The sequence below is a fragment of the Schistocerca americana genome, chromosome 6 (genome assembly GCF_021461395.2).
Source record: "Schistocerca americana isolate TAMUIC-IGC-003095 chromosome 6, iqSchAmer2.1, whole genome shotgun sequence".
Lineage (NCBI taxonomy): Eukaryota > Metazoa > Arthropoda > Insecta > Orthoptera > Acrididae > Schistocerca > Schistocerca americana.
The window spans coordinates 412,168,317-412,192,324 of NC_060124.1; the positions used below are offsets into that span (position 1 = coordinate 412,168,317).

Below are 24,008 nucleotides of genomic sequence, written 5' to 3' on the forward strand. Positions count from 1 at the left end.
CTGACATGTCCGAGTGAACAGACACGACTCATATCTATAATATCCGGCCGCTGTGACCGAGTGGTTCTAGGTGATTCACGCCAAAACCGTGCTGCTGCTACAGTCGCAGGTTCGAATCCTGCCTCGGACATAGTTGTGTGTGAAGTCCTTAGGCTAGTTAGGTTTACGTAGTTCTAAGTCTAGGGGACTGATGGCCTCAGATCTTAAGTCCAATAGTGCTTAGACCCATTTGAACCATATCTATAATGCAAGCGGGAATTTGAAAATTAGGGTCGGCTGGAAAGCGTACCTGAATGGTCGAGGCGGTAGAGGCAACTGTTACAGAGACGCGGAGCACATGGGTTGGAGCCCCTGTCCGGTACAAATCTTCAACCCTTGCCGTCTCATTGCCGCAGCTCCCTCTGTGACTGGATGCCGTTATTTCCTTCCTATTTCTTTCCTATATCACCTCCTTTCGATTCCTTTCACACCAATTTTTCATGCCTCCGTCCCAGCTGCTTCATCTCGAATAGTGTCTGTTTCGTCAGACATGTCTAACACAACAGACACCACTCATACATATAATTCTATGGGCGCGAGGGCTCTTTGATGTGAAAGTTTCAATGTGGGTGCACAGTCAACGACCGAACTCCTACATCTATCAGAAATCGGCGACTAGGGGTTTGTGGGTGGGTATCGTTGCTGTGCGGCGAGCGGTAAGTTGGGAATTGGCGCCCGACGGAAAGAATTTCTGATGAGAGAGGCAGGAGCTCTAGAGAAGCGGAGAACCGAGTTCGAGTCCCAGTCCGGCACACTCTCTCCACTCCCTCAGTTGCATTGCCACAATGCTCTGTGTGTGACTGGATGTCATTATATCCTTCGTGCCTCTTTCCCTTCACGTTTCCTTTACATGCATTTCATCTCAGTAATTTATGCAGTTGTACAGGTCCTTCTATTCAATCTCACACTGAACAAAGACTTCACTGGGGACAAATATCAATTCTATGGGGCAAGAATATGTCGAATAACAATAATATATCAAGATCCATATACATTATAAAAATGGGTGACATATGTACATGTGTAAGTATGCATGTACTTTGCCCGTCCCCACCAAAACCAGTTGACCGACATCCGCTAAGTTTGGTACACCTATCACTTAGTTTGTGGAAAGAATCACTGTTGGGGTAAGAACCATCTTGAGATGGGCGGTGACAGGGGGTTAGAAGAGAGTCGCAGAGACAGGGGGAGGAGAAAATGGACAAAGGGACATGAGGAGGAAATGGGTGAAAAATAGAAGAGCAGTAAGTGGAAAGGTAGAGGGGTAGGAGGGCACGGACAGAGAAAGGAAAGATGAGAAAATGGACAGAGATAGGAGCCCTGCTGATATGAAGAGTGATAGGGGAGAAGGAAATGAACAGGTAGAGGTGGGGGGAGGAGATGGACAGACAAAGGAGGGGTGAAGAGGTGATAGATTGCAGAAGGTGAGGAGGAGATGGCATGAGAGAGGGAGGAGGAGGAAATAGAATTAGAAGGTGAAGAAGGAGATGGAGAAAGGGTGATGGAGATAGAGGGGTGACGAGCAGGTGGACTGAGAGAGACAGAGAGAGAGAGAGAGAGAGAGAGAGAGAGGAGGACAATTGGATAGAGAGGGGGAAGGAGCAGATGGATGGGGAGAGTTGTAGGAGTAGATGAAGAGAGAGAGGGGCAGGAGGACATGGGCCGAGTGTGAGGGGTACACAGCGCCCAACGAATAATGTGTACAAGAAGGCGAGGTAGCAACGAACTTACATCGTAGAAACGAGAAGAATGCATCTTGCGGTTCCGTGTGCTTTGTAGCAAGTAGTGAAATTCTTCCTCTCGAAACAGTTGTCGAGAGTAATTCCGACTAATTTAATAATAAAAGCCTAGGTGACCAGTTGAAACAAGTGTGATTCCTTAAATAGATTCATTGTTTACACGGTTTATATCAAAAAGTATAAGAGCTAATACTAGCATATCCGAACTGTATGGGATAAATGGAAAAAACTGTTGCTGTACTTCATTCGAGCGAACCAGGTGTTGTGCACTCTTTACGTACATAGTCTGATCGACATTCTATTACCAAACGACATTCTATTACTGGTGTACGTCATTGAAAACATAAACATTACTCTATTTAGGTAAACGGATCCTGAAACGAAGCCCTCATTATTGGATAGGAAACTGTAACCAGAAGTACGAAATTTTGTTTCTCTTCTCACAATGTTGAATCTTTTAATGGACTATTCGAGCGTCGGGTTAATTACCCTCTGTCTCAGATTGTGACAGATCTCCTAGGCGACCCTGAAATCTCCTGACGGCGTTGCCTGTAGCAGCGGTTGTTTTGAAGTTACTCAAGCATGGAAACAAACAGGAAACCATGTGCACCGTAGGCTCTTTTCTGGCCACGCGTATCACTCAACTAGGCGCCAATCTCCAACCTAGAAGTCCGAAGATAGCGAACCAGCGAAATATATAATTTATAGGCTTATTACCATGATGACTGTCTTACCTTTATCTACGACGGGAATTCTGTGTTAACAGAATTCATCATAAGAATTGTAAATACTGTGAATATGACATCAAGCAATAATGACAAAAATAACAATAACTGTATTGCCATGCTCTATCTAAAGTCGAGAGACACTTTATTTCGTCTCAAAAAGGAGACTGTTTCAGGCAGCACGTATCCGCATATCGACTCTATGATTCGTCTATAATGAGATCGTCAACTCGTCAAGACATCCTCTCTGAAGGAGATGTAAGAAGATTAAAAGTTCAGATTATAGCCTTAGAGACTACCATTGGTGCGTGGAGGAACACCGATAATTGGAAATTCTATGGAAACCGAAATTATCAAGGAATGATGCCCTCTTGAGCAGATCTATTGGCTAATCGTCCGTGGGATATGATTAGAAAGCTCCTTCCGTTCGTAAATAGGGGTTATTTGATTGAAAGCGTTATCGCTGACGAATACTCACAGTTTGTACTTCTGATAGCACTGCCACATTGTTCGATGGACAAATACAGACTTCGTTCCAAGGCAGAAGAGGTGCTGGAACTATAGAAATGCTGGAACAATTACCAATGAAAGAAACTGAAAACCAGATATCAAATGGAAAGCAATTCTGTGAGTGGCAGATAAAGTAACCTTACTTAAGGAAACACCCAGACGAAAGAATCGCCATATAGTAAAACAAATACTAAATGGAATAACAATGTACACAGGGAGAAATGGCTCAAACATTATGTGTGTGAATTATTAAGAAAACGAGAGTTAATAACTTTAGAACAACTACACAATTTCTGAAACTAATACAGAACAGCGTGTGATGCGACTGAATGTATTACATGCGGCTAAATGTATTCCAACAAAAAATTTGTCTTAACACCTGACATAAATATTATCAGCAATTACATATTATGTAGTGTTCACTGAATTTAACTAGACAGGTGAATTAGGGTAGTACTCTCAGTATAAGTTTACATTTTCCATAGCAAGCATTGGTGTTTACAATTGCCTACATAGTTCAAATGGTTCAAATGGCTCTGAGCACTATGGGACTCAACTGCTGAGGTCATTAGTCCCCTAGAACTTAGAACTAGTTAAACCTAACTAACCTAAGGACATCACAAACATCCATGCCCGAGGCAGGATTCGAACCTGCGACCGTAGCGGTCTTGCGGTTCCAGACTGCAGCGCCTTTAACCGCACGGCCACTTCGGCCGGCCTACATAGTTCAATATGTATTTCCTGTAGATCTCGGTGCACGTATGTATACTGTTGAAATTAGTAAACAAAAAAATCATCATAATAGCCATTTACAGATCTGGTCACAGATATTACATTATGACTTTAGAACATAATCCTGTTGACTACTTTCATTCTTCTTGACGGGCTAATCTTTTATACCAATACCTTTACCACACACTGTTTGAGCAATAATCTGATTCATATATTATAACCTCTGCAAGTACACACAATTTTTCGTTTCAAGTGCCTTTCCGTTGAGTCATCATGTCTCACACACTTTAAACGCTATGCTTATGGATTGCTTACGCTATTTAAAATCTATCCAAGTATTATAAATCAAATGTCTAGAGTATTTCTATACATGCCATCCTATCTGAGTCAGTAATGGTAGAACACATCTCCCACAGTTTATGGAGTATGGTCGCTTCAAGGAGAGGAGGGAGCCCGAATATCCATCTATCTTTGAGATCTTTGATTTGTCCCAACCGACTCCGGATCCTGCTATTCGCATCGAGAATGAAGAGAATAAATCTGAAGAAATGCGGAAGGACAGCGGTACAGAGGTAAGATAACATCAATATTACCACGTAGAGCAAGCAGGAAGAGACGGCATGACATGCCGAGAGGATAAAAAGTCCAATTACATCTCTTACTGTATGCAGTGCAGAACCATCCAGCCTCCCAGATAACTATATTTTTACTTTTAGGACTAAGCAAGGAATGCACTTTATTGCAATCCCTTAATACTAACTAGCACTGGTTACAAAATCCCAAAGTAAATTTAAGGTGGAATGTGGAATGTAAGATTCCGTTGTAAAATTACCTGGGATTCGGAATATACCACTCGTTTGCACACAAGCTATAAACGCACTTTAACAGTCTTCCATTATTTACAATGGTCGTTCGACATGCTATCTCATGTGTCCAGTACACAATGTACGACCATACGGAGTGTCAGTTTGCATACGTTTGCGTAAAACTAAGCGCTGCTCTAAACTTCAGTGGGAATATACTGTAAGAAATAAAGAAGACGAAAGCAGACTTCAATTTCTGTGCAGTAGTTTGAGGAAAACGTGAACGATGCTAGAGGGACGAAATGTAGATTACACTTCCAGATTTTGTGAACCTTATCACGGCCGTACGCAGCAAAAGGGGTAGAAACCTGAAGAATCTATACATTCAATAAAATTGTAAATATCTGACGTCTGTAAGTAGGGGATATTTAAGAAAACTTAATATGAGGGGCCTTTATGACAGCAACAGAAGCCAAAACAGTTATTTTTAGAAGTGTTGTCTATTTGTCCGTATCTTTGTACGTATATCACACAAAAACTACTGTACGAAACTGGAAGCAGTTTTCACAGATAGGTCTCACTTAAAATAACGTACACGTTTCATCTTGATACGCTGCCTACAAGACAGGTTTTCTATACATACGGGGAATTTCACTGACTGGTCAATACCGAAAAAGGGGAATCCATAGGAGGTACAGGGTAACCGTATTAGAAACTTTTAGATGATTTTTGTAAAAACCAATTTTTCGTTAATGATGCTTTTGGTCAAGCTTGAAGTGTCCACGAAAATGCACAGAACTGTCAGTTTTTTTATGTGGATCGACTCAGTTTTATGTAAGAAAAATTTGAGTATATCTGAATAAAAAAATCGTGAGAGAAGATGTTTTATAAAACTGAACTAAACAAAGCAAGATAGAAATGATATTGTCACAGAAGAATCCGAGTAGCACCATCGCCGTAGTGTAGTGGTTATGATACTGGGCTGTTGCATGGAGGGTCGTGAGTTCAAACCTCAACTGAACTGTGAAAATTTAAATCCTATATTCGGTTAGAGTTCATTCTAGAAATATCCACAAACGGCTAGAATCATTGTACCGGAATTTTCTTTAACTGTATATGTACCGTATGTGTTCTGGCCGGAGGCAGTTCGCTTCGTGCTCTTGTATGTGCATGTGCTGAATAAACATTCGTTAACTGAAGTTAGTGTTCGTCATTCATCTACTCACACCTTCTTCTACGTGATAATATTATCCATAAAAAGTAGTATTTTGGACCGTTTTATCATCATAATAATAATGTTAACAGTTCAACTCCGCGATCCAAAGACGTTCTTGATGTCATTGTTGATGCGCTGCAAATGTTATCTTTGATAAATCTTTGGAGTAGTCACTAAAAATCTATTATCGTTGATAAATTTTTGGAGTTGACACTAAAAATCACTGTCATATATTTCTTCAGAGATTTTCATCGTGTCTTACAGGCATAAGTGAAATGATACAGTTGGTGTGATTTCGAATTAGAGTCTTATTCTTTTAACTTCTGTCATCCACAGTTACTCTGCCAGAGAGCCTTTGTCTAATGGATCCTTCGGTAGAAGAAGTCATTCGTTTCATTTATTGAGGTGTAACCCAAATCACGCGTCACGAAAATTCTTGACTTTGTGAACGAGCAATACCGACGCCTAGAAACGATCAAGTGGCTTCAATAAACCAAAGATTTTTGGAAAAAAATGATGGGATCGAGGTGGTATGTTGGTCCAGAAATACTGTTGATGCTACCGCTCATCTGGTGGAATTTCTTAGCTCCGTTTCTGCATCCGGACTTCCCATGCATAACATCGCTCTTCCTATCACGCTGCTTCGGAACATAACACCTGCGAAGCTAGGTAATGGAACTCGCCTTAAAGTGGAGTCACTTCACGGTTTCCTGTGAGCATATACCTCGCCATGACCGTCACCAAGCTGCAAGGACAGAAACTTCGAACAGTCGGAGTCTATCTTAGCATAAACTATTTCTCCCACGGACACGTCTCGTACCTTGCTCCCGGGACACTAGCTCGGTTTATTTGTTTATAATGGCTCCTACGTGCAAAACACCAAATGTTGTATATAAAGAAATTCTTAAATTTCCTTAATTTCTTTAAATACAATGCTATGCCGTTCCCCTACCCAAGTCTATTGGTACTTCATATATTTACTTCACATATCTGTGCTTACAGACACATCAGTTCCTCACCGTTGTGCAGTTTTGACAGCTTCATCTTCAGTTTTTTATATCCGTTTTTCTCGCCGATAATAAACTACAATTTATTTTAAAATTCCAGTGGGTTCGAGATCCATGCGCACAGATTCGCGTGCTAAAGCTAGTAGTTGATAAGAAATAAAGTAACCGGAACAGACCACACGAATATATAACAGAGAGGTTTAGGTTGTGAGGACTCTTAAATAAACTTGGTTGCCGTAGAGTCTCCTTGTGTAGTCCTCCAGAATCGAAATTCCAGATTGATTGGGCAGCACTACAGAGCATTGCACGTATATTCACGTGACGATGGGGAGGGTGAGCTGAGAGAAATTGGGTGGAAACAGTGAGTATTATACATGTAGGCTTTCGTTAGAAAATTCTCTTGCTTGCAATTGCCTGGGTATTTTGCTATGTAGTTGCTGTACGTTCACACGTGTTGTACTGTCGCAAGGAGTGATCAAATGAGCATCACAAGCGTTACATACGAAACGGACCACAGACAATGCAATATGTTTTTACAGTCATAACTCTATTGACTTGTTCCATCTTCCTGCATGCGGTAATCATTTTCTGTCGTCCTTTGTACTACACACTACATGGGCAATATTCTGCCCCACATGTACTTACCTTCTCACATCTTCACATTTTTTTCCTTTTTACGTCGATTCATTCCTGGATGCCTTGGTAATAAGTGTATCAACCTAATCTTTATTCCATTAAGTGTGTTGCATAAAAACATTCTTTTGGCTTTTCATTCGTGTGCCTCTCAATTAGTATTAATTTTTAACAGAAGTCTATAGCACTGCATTTCACATTATGTAATAGGCACAATTATGGCCTACTTAATTGATACACAGCCTGTTGAACAAAGCTAAGTCAGTTGTCTAAAGTTTTCTATCTGTTAGACGTACGCCATCCTAGCTGAATAATTGACGGTAAACCATCCACAGGGTAACGTTGCTGGGCGCATCAAGAAGAGAAATGCGGCGGAAGAATTACCACCGTCTGATGTCCACAATGGAAAACAGATTGCAAAGCGTCGCCATCGCCGCAAGAGACGTGAGCGGAAACTGCAGGAGTGCCCCGCTGAGGTAAGTCAGTGTCATTACTGCCACGAAGAGCGCGCTTGACGAAACGGCCACACGGGGTGAGAGCCAAGGAAGAGCAACTAGTTCTCGAACTGTACGCATTGCAGATTCAGCCACTCTGCGAGATCATGTCTGTAGAGAATTTCTGTACTCCAGACATGCCTCCACAACTCTAAATTCAGTCGTCTCTCATGTGTATAATAAGAACAATTTAAGGGATTCACGTTATTTACAACTTTGAAACTAAATAATTTATTTAGACTACTTGTGTGAGTTAGTAGCAACAGTTATCGGTAGAGCATACACGATATGAATGGCACAAGTCTAGAAGGAGCGTTATTGTCTCACTGGAGCGAATGAGGGCTGGCCCAGGAGTCTCGGTGCAGGTTCTTATAGGGTTACTACGAGAACCTAACCGGTTGTCATCCCATCTGTATGTCTAGTTCATCCCCGATTAGCATCAGTACCGAAGTTCTAGCACCTACAAATAAGAAAGAAGAACAGTATGCGTAGGGCTAAAGAGCTGAAGTAGAAATGGTGTGACTTGATCAAAAATTACTGCACTAGTAACGTTAGAGATCATAAAAGCTCTGATAGTACAACAGAAGACCGCGAAACAAGTGCATATGTTGCACTGACTGACTTTTCCGTAGGTTCTTGGTAGAGTATTTTATACATCATGAATGAAACACACACAACACAGGTGTAATATTGTACAGTAAATTGTAGGATATTATACCAGTGTCATGCGTGTTTCATTCATAATGTAAGTGCAAATGTATTATTTGTCAGTTAATACTTCCCCTCTACAGATTAATATATTATTAGGGCAAGTGTCATAAAAATAGTTAATAACTCCACAGGATTTATTTTTAATTGCACTTAACACTCAACTTTGGCACAAGCTTCAGCTTAGCAGTATAAAAGTAAACTAACCGTTTCGTTAGCAGGCTCCCTTCGTGAACTCACGACCTAAGCCAAGACTATCACTACGGATGTCAGAAAGACTTGAACCGGATCACTTTACCGATAAACATGTCGCTCCCTATGGGATCACATGTTTGGAATTAAAGATATTGCGCAACAAATAACTTAATTGAGTCTATAAAAATGTTTGCCCCTAGCACGTGTAAAACATAGATCTTGTATCTCACATGACGATAAACCGTTGGCTACAGACTTAAATTTAAACACGAGTGCGGAAGGTCAGGAAACTGTTAAGTTCGTTAATACGTAAGTTAGGTTACAGTGGAATACCTTGGCAAATATTGTGTAATCAGTTTGAGGTGAATATGTTAGTACCACAGTGACTGCCGAACATTAGTCAGATATAAGGGAAGGAACTATAGAAATAATCAAGTATGCACCTAATATGTGTTGAGCCCGGACCTGCTAGTAAGCACACTTGAATGAAAAAGGTGAAGATCCTAATGTCAATCTGAAATCTTTGCATACATCCCATAACTGGGTAAGTGAACTCTGCGGTTGCTCACCACACACAGCGTCACCGGTGCCCGCAAGTGGCTGCCGTAGTTACTGCAGGATTCTCCGTCATCTCACCTACATCAAAGCCTGTTCTCCCTCAGAGCGCAGAATCATAGTGCCTCTCTCAACTGATGTGTCTACTGGGAGTCTCGGGTGGAAGCATTTTCTAGAACGCTCCCAGTAAGAAGAAGGTTTCTTATCTTGTTGTGTATGCATGATTTTGACCACCTATGACGGTGAGCAAGCAGTAAAGGAAACAAAAGAAAAATTCGGAGTAGGTATTAAAATCCATGGAGAAGAAATAAAAACTTTGAGGTTCGCCGATGACATTGTAATTCTGTCAGAGAGAGCAATGGACTTGGAGAGCAGTTGAACGGAATGGACAGTGTCTTAAAAGGAGGATATAAGACAAACATCAACAAAAGCAAAACGAGGATAATGGAACGTAGTCGAATTAAGTCGGGTGATGCTGAGGGAATTAGATTAGGAAATGAGACACTTAAAGTAGTAAAGGGGTTTTGCTATTTGGGGAGCAAAATAACTGATGATGGTCGAAGTGGAGAGGATATAAAATGTAGACTGGCAATGGCAAGAAAAGCGTTTCTGAAGAAGAGAAATTTGTTAACATCGAGTATAGATTTAAGTGTCAGGAAGTCGTTTCTGAAAGTATTTGTATGGAGTGTAGCCATGTATGGAAGTGAAACATGGACGATAAATAGTTTGGACAAGAAGAGAATAGAAGCTTTCGAAATGTGGTGCTACAGAAGAACGCTGAAGATTAGATGGGTAGATCACATAACTAATGGGGAGGCATTGAATAGAACTGGGGAGGAGAGGAGTTTGTGGCACAACTTGTCAAGAAGAAGGGACCAGTTGGTAGGACATGTTCTGAGGCATCAAGGGATCACAAATTTAGCATTGGAGGGCAGTGTGTAGGGTAAAAATCGTAGAGGGAGACCAAGAGATGAATACACTAAGCAGATTCAGAAGGACGTAGGTTGCAGTAAGTACTGGGAGATGAAGAAGCTTGCACAGGATAGAGCAGCATGGAGAGCTGCATCAAACCAGTCTCAGGACTGAAGACCACTACAACAACAACATGACGGTGATTCTTCTCAGTGACAACCAATGATTCTTTCTAACGGTACAGCAGTCTCCCTTCCATACCCAATTAACCAGCAGTGAGAGTCATTATGCTGGAGCTCAGAAACAGGCAACATCTGACTCCCACCATCTGTACTGTTTCCCAGTTCAGCCAACCAGTACATGGAGATGTACACACGCAAGCGAGTTTTGACCTCCCACTACAGACTTTACCTGTATAATCCTACGGTAGCCACTCTTCTGTTTCTTAGCAGAGTCAGCAACAGTTCACTCAGATTCCCACGAACCTGACGGCTGTGAGTGCTGTGCTCTCAGGTACAAAAGATCCAGATAGTCTCTCCTCCCACTTCACTTCAGAGACTTCATCTTTGTAGTTCCCAGAACGTGGGCTTCCGCAGGACGCAGGCGTTGTGACACCACACACCCTGTAGCAGCTAGCTCGCTACGCGTCTCCTTGCTGTCCCTGAACGTGCCAGGTTAAATCTGCACACCTTATCTTTCCATCGTTTACCACGAAAATATGGAGGCGCCTCTCCCGCGGAGCTTAGCCCGCATGCAACATATTGAACCCAGCTTTTACTTGGCTAGTCCTTCCGCTCTTGTAGTGGCGATGCCCGTCCTCTGAAGAGAGCTGCGGCACTGTTAATAGCCTGACACCAACCCACACTTGACTACTCAGCTAGCCTCTGTTTAACATGTAACCAGTAGGGTTCCCATCTATACATTGAAAAAGTCCTCCAGATTAAGGGAATAATGTGGACATTTAATGGTTACATTTGACAATTCTACATTTATCTAAGATGGTATTCGAACTCTCATTTCTAGCTGGCAGTTTCGTAAACTGTCTGCGTTTACCAATTTAATGGAGGTTCATTACGTCACGTGGCAGTCTTTAGAAAAACGTCCGCATGATACCTTGTTTCCAATTACGTGTATAATTTATTTACTATATATCCGGGGTACATGTGAATCTGCCTTACTGTTGTAATTAGTGAGCAAAAAATGTTCAGAGACGTTACAACAAAACAGACAACTGATAAAGTATCATGTTTTTAGATTTACCAGTCTCAAGGGTGGTTTCATTCTTCTTTATGAGTTATTCTTTTTATATCAAAGTGTACATTATGCACTGTTTCGGCAATGAATTGTTTCTACATTCCAATCTTTCCACATTCTCTCAGATTTTCCTGTCGAGTGCCTGGTTAACAATTTAACTATTCATGAATGCCTTACAAGTAATCGTGTCGACCTGCCGCTAATGCTCGCCTTTGCATTCTTGTACTCCTCAGTTCACCATTTTGGTTAACATCTCTGTTTTTAACTGATATCTACAACACCGTGTTACACTTTTTTTACGGCCTGCACTTAAGAACTCCTTGTCTGATATATATTATTTGTTTTAGTATTCTATGTGTCTAAGCTTTCACGTATGATAGGTATATCCAATCCTACCCGAGTAAGTAATGATAAAATCAAACCACCCACAGGTTCACGTTATTGGGCGCTTCAAGGTAAATAAGGTAGCAGAAGAAAACCCATCGTTCAAGGCTCAAGATAGTGACCTGACGACCCAAAGCGAGATTTGCCCCAAGGAGCGGGACAGGATACTGGTCGTTGCGCCGCAAGAGAGCCCCGATGAGGTAAGTCAATATCTTTACCATCAATAAGAGTAACCAGAAAGATACGGGCTGATAGGGTTAGGGCGAAGCAAGACCAGTTACATCTCAGATTGTGCACTTTGCAGAATGATCCAATTAGCAAGATGATGTTTATCGAGAATATCTCACGATCTCTACGTATCTCCATAAATGTAAAATGCAGCCGACCCTGAATTTTAAATGAAGTACTAAGAAAGTGATTCACGCTATTGCAATAAAGTAATACTAACGTTCGTTGGTTAGAAGTTTTCTTGGGGGAATGCAAGGTTCCATGGCAAAATTTTCCCGGGTCCGAAATGTTTTGCTCGTGTGACGCACGCCAGCCTAAAAAGGTATCAGATAAACCAATTACAGAACTCCATCCTGGCAACTCCCAACAAGCCGACGGCTACTGCCAGTCGGAGACACATCCGTCTATCAGTATTGTAGGTACAAGCCAATACTGTGAGACTAGCAGGTGAATTTCAGTTTCGGGAAAAGTCGTTACTGACGTAGCCCAACGTCCTGTTGTTGCTGTTTTCTGGGCAATACCACCTTCGTTCGGCTTGTCTCTAAGAGAGACGCACAGTTTCTCCGAAGCATCCGATCTCGACAGAATTCAATGCTCACTGTTCACTGGTTGCAAGTGATTTTAACTACCTCTTACTTGACCGAGATTGTATCCTTACCATTTTCTTCCAAGAACAACGGAAGTTTCGTAGATGCTGATCTGTAATGGAAACATGAACCGCAGAGCCATAGGGTAGTCTTCTTAGTGACACACTAAACAGTGATATTTGTGCGAAGTAGTATCACTATCAAAGGAAAAAACTGCTATGCACTTAAAATGTATGTGAGATTACGAAAACTAGTTACCAGAACTGAACACTTGAGAAGGATTTGCGTATCTGAGTGGATAGTAAGTGGAAACTGGAAATAAAAGACACCATGTAAACCCCTAATGAACACGTTAAGAAGCAGCAGACGACGAATAATGCACTGAGAAACAATTACAACACTCCTAAGATTGATGCCTAGGAGAAGGTGATATCCCATCTAATATAGACGACTGAGATGCAGTGAATACTACATCTATTCAGTACGCTTGGCATCAAGCACTATGGTTTCATTTCTTGAAACAAGCAGGATAAATCTGACCTCATTAACATTCCAACTATATTAGAATATTATCCTGCTATCGAAACGAAGACATTCTTCGTCTTTGCCGGCCGGGGTGGCCGAGCGGTTCTAGGCGCTAGAGTCTGGAACCGCGCGTCCGCTACGGTCGCAGGTTCGAATCCTGCCTCGGGCATGGATGTGTGTGATGTCCTTAGGTTCGTTAGGTTTAAGTAGTTATAAGTTCTAGGGGACTGATGACCTCATAAGTTAAGTCCCATAGTGCTCAGAGCCATTTGAACCGTTTGAACCATTCTTCGTCTTTCCTCCGACACCGCTCACCCAGTGAGAGCATCTCCTGTACTTCCATGGTGTCCGTTTTGCTCTATAACGACCACGCCAAATGACTCTTCTAATGTTGACACAAACATTCGTAATCTTGTAAGTAGGTTTGCAATCCAGACAACATGTTTGAGCTGATGCTAAGAGCTATTGATAGAGCCGACACGAAATCAGTGGCAGATTTTATGACGATGCGTTACTACTGTTATTGGGAATTCATCTCACCTGCACGTTCAAAGCAGTCTCCATCACCATTAACACCAATGTTTTTGAACATAAAGAAACGAACATAATATTACGTCATACTTACTGAATACCAATCTATAATGTGGAAACACTTTATTTTCTACAAACAGAAGTATGCTGTTCTCGAGTTTAAACTGTTTCAGTTACGGCTGGATCAGTAGTGTGTATTTTATTCTGTTCCGGGCTGAGGAATTAGTTTGGGGCAAACCTTATAACTAATGAGTCGATGTACTAAAAAACGTTTACTTTGACACTCCTGTGTCTGATTGATACGAAATTCACTTCTGGATGGAGTCCAACAGAACATTATGTGCTGCAAAGATTCACTTCTGCCCTTACAAGTAACACAGGCGAACCACAATCACCCAAACCACACATCCATTTCCGAAAATTTAAAGAGTGTTGCCAATATTTGCACCAAAACGTCTCGAATACTATTACACCAAAAAAGGAAAAGCAGGACACCCTAGGAATAAATTATATGAATGGGTCGTCGGAAATCAGTCGATGTGATGGGTATTTACGGCCAAATTAATAATGCAATTTCAGAAAAGCTGAATAATTGATTCAAGAGAAAGAGCTTCACAAGTTCAGAAAGTCAATAACTCGTTGACCAGCATCTGTCTCTTATGCAAGAAGATATCCATTGGTAAAGTTGTTGTATGTTCTCCTGGGACAAAATTCTATCCAATTTGCACGTTAGATCGTCAAAATACGAAGCAAGTAGGAGGGCCCTGCCCATAATACTTCAAATGATCTCAAATTGGGAGAGATCAGTCGACGTTGGTAGCGAAGGTTGGGTCTGTCAAACACGGGGACAAGCAGAAGAAACTCTAGCCGTGTGCAAGCAGGGTTTGTCTTGCATTATTTCCCTGGTAACTTCCTCCCCTGTACAAGGGCCATAGGCGCACCAGTGAGACTCCAGCTTCATTCATTTGCAGAAGTGGATATATGACTTTTAGTTCCTCTAGTTACAATATCCGCGGAGGGGTATACTACTTGAGATATCTTTAGTGTCTCTGGTACGAGTCTCCGAGTATCCTCTGCAAAAGTCCATTCATAGCAGCTTCCTGTCTCGTGAAAGCGGTCGGGGTGATTTCCAACTGCTTACGAGCAACTCATCCTGATCCCACACCTTTGAACTGAATTCAAAATGGAGCTACAATGTGGCATGTGCAATGTATGCCGAGCAGCATGCGAAACTTTCAACTGGTCTCGCTGATTCTCTTTTAATTGCTGGAATTGAAGTGACTGCCACTCAGTAAAGTGATTTCTGGTAGGACACGAGAAAAACAGATATCACTTGTAGCTACTTTTTACGTTGACCCACGAACATTTCTTGTTTCGACGCTATGATCACTAGCAATCTCATAAAACAATTTCTAAGAAATTATAAAATTACGATAAAGGTAGACAACGCTCTCGAAAGGGGGAAACTATATGTAAGTAGATACGATACTTACTGAACACCTTTACCCATGACGTCTGTCGATTTCCCCTGCGTGTTCTGGAGTATTTCCCTGTTGCTTCCTTTTTCTAGAAAGACTCGAGAATGCAATGAGAATCAGAGAATTTGAGATAACTCTTTCATTACCTAACCAGCTTGTCCGGGCACTTCTCTCTGGGCTTGAGTTTTTCCCTCTCTCACCTGTTTTCCGGGCCCATATACGTCTACTTCCGTGGTGTGTGCCCCGCCCATACCTTCGGCTCGATTTGGCACAGGACCCCAAGGACTCAGTCCCTCCTGAGGCCCTCCGCCGCCGCTTTCTTTCAATCCTTGCCGCGTTTCAAGGCTCTGACGTTGTCTATGCTGACGGTTCGATGATTGCTGGTCGTGTCGGCTAAGCTCTTACTCTAGGAGATCATTATGAACAACATTCATTGCCGGCTGGCTGCAGTGTTTTCACTGACGAGCTGGACGACATCTCTCGCGCCCTAGAGTATATCCGCTCCTGCTCGGGTGATTTCGTTTTCTGTAGTGATTCCCTGAGCAGTTTACGAGCTATCGACCAGTGTTTCTCTTGCTCTCGTCTGGTGATGACTATCCAAGAGTCCCTCCATACTCTTGCCCGTTGCGGTCGCTCTGTGGCCTTTATGTGGACCCCACGTCATGTCGGCATCCGGGGAAATGAACGTTTTGACACGCTGGCCAAACAGGCTGTTAGTGCTCCAGCCTTGGAGATTGGCTTTTCAGAGAGTGACCTTAGGTCAGTTTTGCGGCAGAAGATACTTCGCACCTGGGGTGAAGAATGGCGCACCCTGCCTTCACCCAACAAACTTCGGGCCGTCAAGGAGACTACTGGTGTGTGGCCCTCGTCCTTAAGGGCATCCCGCTAGGATTCAGTTGTTCTCTGCCGGCTCCGCATTGGCCATACCTTGGTGACGCACGTCATCTCTTGCGCCGTGAGGATCCACCTCTGTGCCACTGTGGATCAGTGTTGACAGTGATCCACATCTTGTTGGCCTGTCCGTTTATAACTCCACTCAGGCACACGTTTGCGCTACCTGATACGCTCCCTGCACTTTTATTGGATGACGCTGCAATGGCAGACCTAGTTTTGAGTTTTATTTGTGGAGGGGGCTTTTATCGCTCGATCTAAGGGTTTTGCGTCCTTTTTTGTGTTGAGTCTGGCCTTTAGCCTACAGTTTTAGACTGTGGTTTTTAGTGTGTTTCTAGGTGGTTGGCTTTTCCTTTTTTTGTTTCCATGGTCGGCCAATCACTGTAAATATTTATGTGCTTTTATTTCCTTGTTTTTGGTCTTTGTCTGTGTTCTTGTTCTGTGTCGTACTTTGTTACCTCTTTTACTTGTTTTTACGCCCTGTAAGTTTTTATAGTCGTGGAACAAGTGACCGATGACCTTTGTAGTCTGGTCCCTTCGACCCCAACAAACCAACCAACCTACCTAACCAGCTTCACTGCTTTCATGCATCATAAAACTCAGCGTTTTGCAACGTTAAGGTATCAGGTAGGTTGATGGTGATTACGCGATGGGGGAAACCCAATAAGCTGAGCAGTCACATGCGTCGCCGATTTTCGCCAGTACATAGTATTCCAATTGTGGCGCATTTCGGAATTATATAGGGCCACAGATAAGGTTTTCTGTGCTGTTTTTTCTTCAATCTAAAACAATTTGGGAGAACGTTAAGACAGCCACTACGTGATTCAGCGCTACTCTGACGGCGTACAATAATTTTCACTACACCCATATGTTAAGAGCAGCAGATTCCTAGATGAATCCCGGAGGGCCGGATTGCTCACAGACGTATGCTGAAAACTCGCTCCAGTAATTGTAGAGCAATGGCATGACATGTTGGTAAGAACGAACTCGCAGCCGCATTGACTTCAAATACCAGCGGACTACAGAGGACGGTCATATCGGACACTGTAGTGTAATTTTGGAACTTGAGAGAAATGTTTATGAACTAAACAGAGCCTATGTGCCAACATGTGTTCATTATAGTGAAGAGACTGGAAGGCACCGTTGAAATCTTCTGGTCATTCTACATATAAAAAGCACATTATGGAGTAGCAGGCGGCTTGGAATACATTATGGATTTCGACAAGGACACCTAATATTGTGGGTAATATAAAACCCTACATTACACTAAATGTCTTGTCCGCTGACAGTACTTAATTTAAAGGACATGCAGAGAGAAAGCGTGTCGAATGTTAGAAGTCTAATGAAGCTATTGACTGTGGAGCCGCAGGAACAACTCCTTCTCTACTTATGGTCAGGTAGCTACTTCGGCCAGAATATTCCACGAAACAATCTTTTCGGTGTGAGGTTATGTCCATTTAGTCTTTATTAGTCTTCCAGTAAGAACAGCATCAATACGGCCGTAACCTCTTTCTAAGGCAGGACCAGGCAACATTTAAAAAATCCCCCCGCGCGTAGTGTTGTTGTTCGGCTTAAGACTCGTGCGATTCAGATCGCCAAATAAGTCAATCCTGCATGAGTTTTCGCTCCTCCCTAAATACTGGAACCCACGTTCATTTCAATCTGCTCAAGCCTTCTCTATCTGTAGAATTGTTACTCCCCTCCCACTCCACTCGCCACTGACTCTCTCACATTGCGCTATTAACAAACCAACGATCGTTTCATGCCGCATGATCTGCACTATAAACTGACACCAGTTTTTAGCCAAATTGTGTTATAAAAGACATATTTCTCCGTTGCAATTAGTTCCTCATTGCATGTTACACACTCTACGCAATTAATCTTCAGCATTCTCCAGAACTAGAATATTTCAAAACCAAATATTTTCTTTCTGAGCTATCTATCGTCAACGTTTCACTCAACGATAACCAGTATACCCTGAGATTAGACGTTCTAATACTGAAATATATATCCTTCGTTGTGTTATTTCTTTCTTAATATTGGCATTCTGACTTTTACATCACCTCTAATTTGGCAATCATCTGTTATTTTTTCTCAAATAGCAAAGCTCAATTTACTACTTTCGCCGCGCGCAGTGGCTGCGCTGTTTGAGGCGCAATGAGATGGCCCTTCCCGCCGGAGGTTTGAGTCTTCCCTCGGGCATGGGTGTGTGTGTTGTTCTTAGCATAAGTTAGTTTAAGTAGTGTGTAAGTCTACGGACCGATGACCTCAGCCGTTTCGTCCCTTAAAAATCCACACTTTACTACTTTCAGTGACATTTGGTAATATATTTCCCCCTGCGACTATTGATTTAATTGCAGTATACGTTACTACCCTACTTTTACTTTTGTTCACGTTCATCTGATAATCTATTTTCAAGACGTTACCCATTTCGTTCACTGATGGTCCGAGTAAATTGCCGTCTGACAGAGCTGCAATGTCATCGATTGATCTTTGAGTTTAATTTTTTCTCTCTGAACCTATATCCCCGTTTCTAGCCTCTGTTCTCTTTCTGTACTACTTGCTGAATGTATTCATTGAATATCACGGGAACATATTGTAAGCGTACCTCCCTCAGTTACTGTTTGCCTGTAAGGTCCTTAAACTCTTATAATCACATTGTGGTCTTTGTACCAGTTGTGGATAATCTCTCGCTAGCTGTATTTTATCTCTGTAACCTTTGGAAATCTGTATTTTATCCCCTTTAGCTTCAGAAATTCAGCTGCTATAAACATACGTTTGCCGTACTTCAGTATACCTTCTGAGTCCTAGAGCCCAAATGCCTCACTCGTCCCTACATTTCCGCGGGACCTAAACTGAACTCCCGCGAGGTTCTCCGCTGCCAGTACCTTCAGTAATTTGTGTTGGGTTTTTCGTAAACATTCTGTCAACATCTCTTTTGTCTGAATTTCGGCTCTTTGGGAATGGGATTATCTGATGATTTATAAAGTCTGAGAGTGTTTCTCCTGTCCTGCATGTCTTACGTGTCACATGGACCACTTTTTTCATGTTTCTACCAGTTACCTCAATAATTTTGAGGCAATGTTGTCTACTCTACTTACCTTTTTTCGACTTGGGCCTTTCACTGCTCTGTGAAGGACCCATGCACACTTTATATCTAGCTTTCGGACTTCCATCCTTTGCTTCGTACTGGCCTGCCATCTGAGATCTGATGTTCATGTATCTGAATCTCTTTCCTCTAAGGGTTTCTTTAATTCATCCATATGTGGTACATATCTTTCCCTTTGTTACGAGTGCTAGTGTAATTTCACATTCCTTCTGCATCAAATCTCATTTCCCTTTCCAACTTTAAGACAAATGTATTTTTAGATTTGCGTACGAACGTTTGACGGCTTCATTTGCTGCTTTCAAAATTTTTTTTACTCCACAATTTACTTCAATATCTGGTGAGTTAACCGTGGATTTTACTGGGAATTCTCTTTTGTGCTTTTGATCCTTTACTGTCCTCTCTATTTCAGATAGCCAAGCTACCCATTAGTGTTCTAATCCAGTGCTTCCCTCTTCCTCAGTCAATCATTTCCTGATATTCCCAGTGAAACACTCGACAACCAGTGCTTTTGTAACTTATCTATAGCTCGTTTTCCTTATTTCCTGCCTTACTGCAGCTTATTCAATTTCAATAAGCCGCAAATGCGCAGCAAACTATGGGCAGAGTCCATAATTGCTCCTGGAAACATTGACCAGCTTAAAATCTGGTTCTCAAAACTCTGTCTTGTCAATAAAAGTCCTGTCTGAAACCGTTTGATTTTTTGAAGTTTCTAACAGGTATGCAGCCACTTTACATTGTTTATAAACCAACTTAAAATGATCACTGAATACTAGCCTACCACCACAATTAAAATTTCATCCCTTTTTACGCACTGAATAATCTCTTTTATTTTCTCATACATACTTTCATAGCGCTAAGGATATGGGACTGAGTTTTGTGTTCCTTTCGCTGTGATAATACGTTCTCTATGCTGTTGAGCACCATCCAGTTCTTTTATTCGCGATTGCACCAACTCCTAAGAAATTTCCCCTCGCTTTCAGCTGTTCACTGTACCTATACAGAAATTTTATCTTCATTAACGTTAAAGCACCAGTAGCTACTCACTGGGACCGCTACCCCTGGAACGACTGAAAATCCTGCGAACCCTCTATAGGAATATTAGACCGCCCTAACAAAAGTCATCCTTTCAGTGAGTTTTTGTTTAACGTATGCTATCGTCACCTGTAAAGCTAGAAACGAAAGTCACGTTAATGTGGTAAGGTCGTACATAACATACAGAATCATAAAAAGTAGTTCATACAAAAAATGGTTCAACTGGCTCTGAGCCCTATGGGACTTAACATCTGAGGCCATCAGTCCCCTAGAACTTAGAACTACTTAAACCTAACTAACCTAAGGACATCACATACATCCATGCCCGAGGTAGGATTCGAACCTACGACCGTAACAGTCGCGTGGTTCCAGACTGAAGGCCCTAGAACCACTCGGCCACCGCGGCCGGCGTAGTTCATACAATTTGGGTGTAAGAGTATATGATCATTGTGCCTTACCAATATAAAAACAGGGATAGAGAGTTTTAAAGAAACATCGAAAGTGGATTCAGAAGGATATGAGAGAAAATACGAAAAAATTACATACAAATATGTAGCAAATTCATAAAGATCTCTGAGAGAGGAAATGGTAGATCACCAATCCAACTCTACTGACGAAATTAGATGAATTTCGGCATTGAAGACACCAAGTGTCATTACACAGAGGTGAGCGTAAGTCATAGCCAAATTATAAGCTGCCCTCTCGTCAGTACTCTTCCGAAATGTGGTGTGCAGTAAATAATCCGTCCGTCAGGAAGCAATCAGCTACGGACCCGCATGAGTACTTTGACTCACCTCACTGTGCAGTGGCAGGTGGCGTGTGATCTACTGCCACATTACTGATTTCACTACATCAAATTCCCACATACCCTAATACTAAGCATAATATGATCGTCATCTGTATATGTTTAAAGATAAGATGGTTGTCCTGAGAGGACTGGGATCGTTGTGGGCCAAATGTGTAGAGCAAATGAGGAATTCTGTAACATTTGTGAACCTCCAAACCACATAACCCTTATATCTGATACAGTTTCCTTCGTATGCTGGTGTACAAACGATTCAGGTAACTCTCAGTGAGAAGACTCTTATTTAAACAATAGCATCAGGAGAGAGAATTCCACAACACTGTCCATAGTCATATCCAAACCATTTGCAACGGACATATTAAGTTCTAGATTCAGTTTAATTAAAAACTTACCAGGGATCAGTGAAAATTTTTGTTTACAGCCCTACTGCCAATATGAGATCCTCAACGCTATCTTGTAGAAATGAAGACGCCTTTTTTTGAAACCATTTACTAAGTTCATAAACTTCGAAGTTTCTATTTCGTAATAATAGCTCTGCATCTTATTTGTCAGTTGACATCCATTGACAATACTGTTCATATATAGATTTTTTTTTTTACTCCTTTTGAATCACTCGCAAAATAACAGTGCTCCATAACGACTCCTATTTCACCACAATTTCTGAATTTAATAATGTAAGTTCTAGGTGAATAGTGTTGTTTGTAGTATAACAATGCAGCTAAATCTATCATTGTTGCCTAGGTGGACGGTACAAAGATTGATCGACGCCGTGAAGAGTTGGAGGAAGGGGCATTGAAGAGTCTCCTGGATGCTGCCAAAATGGAACAAGTCAGTAAACAGTTAGAGGGGGGTGCAGTCGATAGTGTCGTGGATGCTACCAAGATGGACAGAAAATGTGAAGATCTAGAGGAGAGAGCAGCTGGGAATGAATATGTGGAGGAGGGAGTGTCTGATAGTCTTGTCGATGTTTTGAAGAAGGATCAAGCCCGTGAAGACTTGGAAGAGGGTGCTGCTGATCGTCTTACAGAAGATGAATGGATGGATCATGCCGATGAAAATGCGAAGATGGACCAAGACCCTGAAGGATTGGAGGAGAGTGGAGCTTACAGTCCAATAGAATATGACAGAATGGACCAAGTCCAAGACGATGGGGAGGAGCGAGGAGCTGATGGGCTAATGGGTGCTGTGAAGATGGATAGAGCCCATGAAGAATTAGAGGAGGGGACACCTGAGAATCTAATGGATGCTGCCGATATGCAGCAAGGTCTTGAAGAGGTACAATTGGAGGCAGCTGAGAGTCTCAGCAGTCATCCTACGGGTGACACTGTCAACCAATGAAAAAATAGTTTCTGCGTTTCTCAAGTTCTTATTTTTCATTTTTGTTCTCTTTACGTTTCTGTTTTCGTTTATGTTCTATGTTTTCGTTTTCTGTTGTGTTCACATTAATTTTGTTTGTGTTTCTTAATTTTTCAATTTTCATTAACAAACTTTGGAATATATTAAACAAAAAAAATAAATTTTCCGTATTTCACCAAATGTTTTCTAGTTTCTTTAGTGTGCAACTGAAACAATAACGTTTGCCGAATCGACAGTACGTTTGATTTTCAGTTTGTTCTGTAACTGACAGTGTTTTCTGTCTTTACAAGCAACCAACAACACACACTACAAAATCCTAAGAGCAGACAGGTATTTGGGAAGCTCATTTCAGCGGCATTGAGAGATCCGTCTGTGATACATAGACAAGCGCAGCCATCACTAAGTGCTACATTCACCTCTAGATTGCACACTTCACGTAGTGCTGAAGGACCAAGTCTGAAGTAGTTGTTACAGAGGTTTCTATAATAAGCCACAATATCATTGTAGCCTAATAACTCTAACTGTTCTGGATGGTATTATGGCGTGGACAATTGTCCCCACTTGTGAACAATATGTGTGAGGGGTAATTAATGACCACAAGAGGTATAGAAGAGCGTTCGATTGAAGACGATGATAGAGTATTGTGAATATAGCTATAATCTGTCCTCTTCTATGTAGCTTATTTCTTTATAGTAGAAGCGTACATTCTTATATCTGAGAGTTGACAGATTTACAACATATTGTTTGTGTTTCTCCCTGCCTCTCCACTGAGCATCTTTCTGTTATTTTTAATAATATTGTCATTAAGTCATAAGATATGTTAATAGAAGTCAAGCTCCCTTGGAGAGGATTTGTCCCCCATTATTTTCCGATATGAGTAGCATATATGATTCTGCGCGAATAATACGGGGGCTATTCGTAAAGCAAGGAACTATAATTCGTGAAATGGAAACCACAGTGAAAATCAAAATTGTTTTATTTCTCACAGTTAGCTACATTTCCCAGCTACTTATCTCCGTAGTCGCTGATCCGACTTAGACGTTTGTCGTTGCGTTGTACCAGCTTTCCAATACACTAGTTATAGAAGGCAGCCGCCAGTGCTTTCCGCCAATTCTCTACGCTGGCCTACAGCTCGTTGCCTGTGCCAAAATGTTGTCTTCATAGACAGCGGTTCTTCTGTGCAGAGATGAAACTCCGAAGTAGACAATTACCCGCTGTATTGTGGGTAATCAAACGTTTCCAATTGAAAACGATGCAGGAGCATCTTCATTGCCCCCGCAGAATGCGGCTGAAAATTGTCTTGAAGAGAGCGCACGACAGTTATGTAATGTTGGCTGCATAGCTTCAAGCGAAATTTCTCACCAGGCCCTCGTATTTGGCGTGAGACGATATTGTTCTAGGTATCTTTATGGGCTCCCTGTGTGCTCAGAACTAAAAAGAACGACGTAACGCGATCGATGGGCATACTAGGGACAGTGCCCAATATACCTATGGAAAACATCATCAACAGTGGTTTCCATTTCGCGACCGAACGTTCCTTTCTGAATATTCCTAGTACAT

At 41.9% G+C, this 24,008-nt stretch overlaps 1 protein-coding gene across 1 annotated transcript; it reads left to right on the plus strand.

The window, feature by feature from the left end:
- Positions 1-4,164: 4,164 nt before the first annotated feature.
- Positions 4,165-22,430, plus strand: LOC124620178. Its single transcript, XM_047146848.1, has 4 exons — positions 4,165-4,317; positions 7,740-7,880; positions 11,954-12,106; positions 21,834-22,430. The coding sequence occupies exons 1-4, from the start codon at positions 4,165-4,167 to the stop codon at positions 22,428-22,430; spliced, it is 1,044 nt and encodes a 347-aa protein (XP_047002804.1).
- The last annotated feature ends 1,578 nt before the right edge of the window (positions 22,431-24,008 follow it).

Coding starts and splice junctions, on each gene's coding strand:
- LOC124620178 (XM_047146848.1), top strand. CDS start 4,165: ATGGAGTATGGTCGCTTCAAGGAGAGGAGGGAGCCCGAATATCCATCT. Junction 4,318..7,739: donor GGAAGGACAGCGGTACAGAG/GTAAGATAACAT, acceptor AACCATCCACAG/GGTAACGTTGCTGGGCGCAT. Junction 7,881..11,953: donor TGCAGGAGTGCCCCGCTGAG/GTAAGTCAGTGT, acceptor AACCACCCACAG/GTTCACGTTATTGGGCGCTT.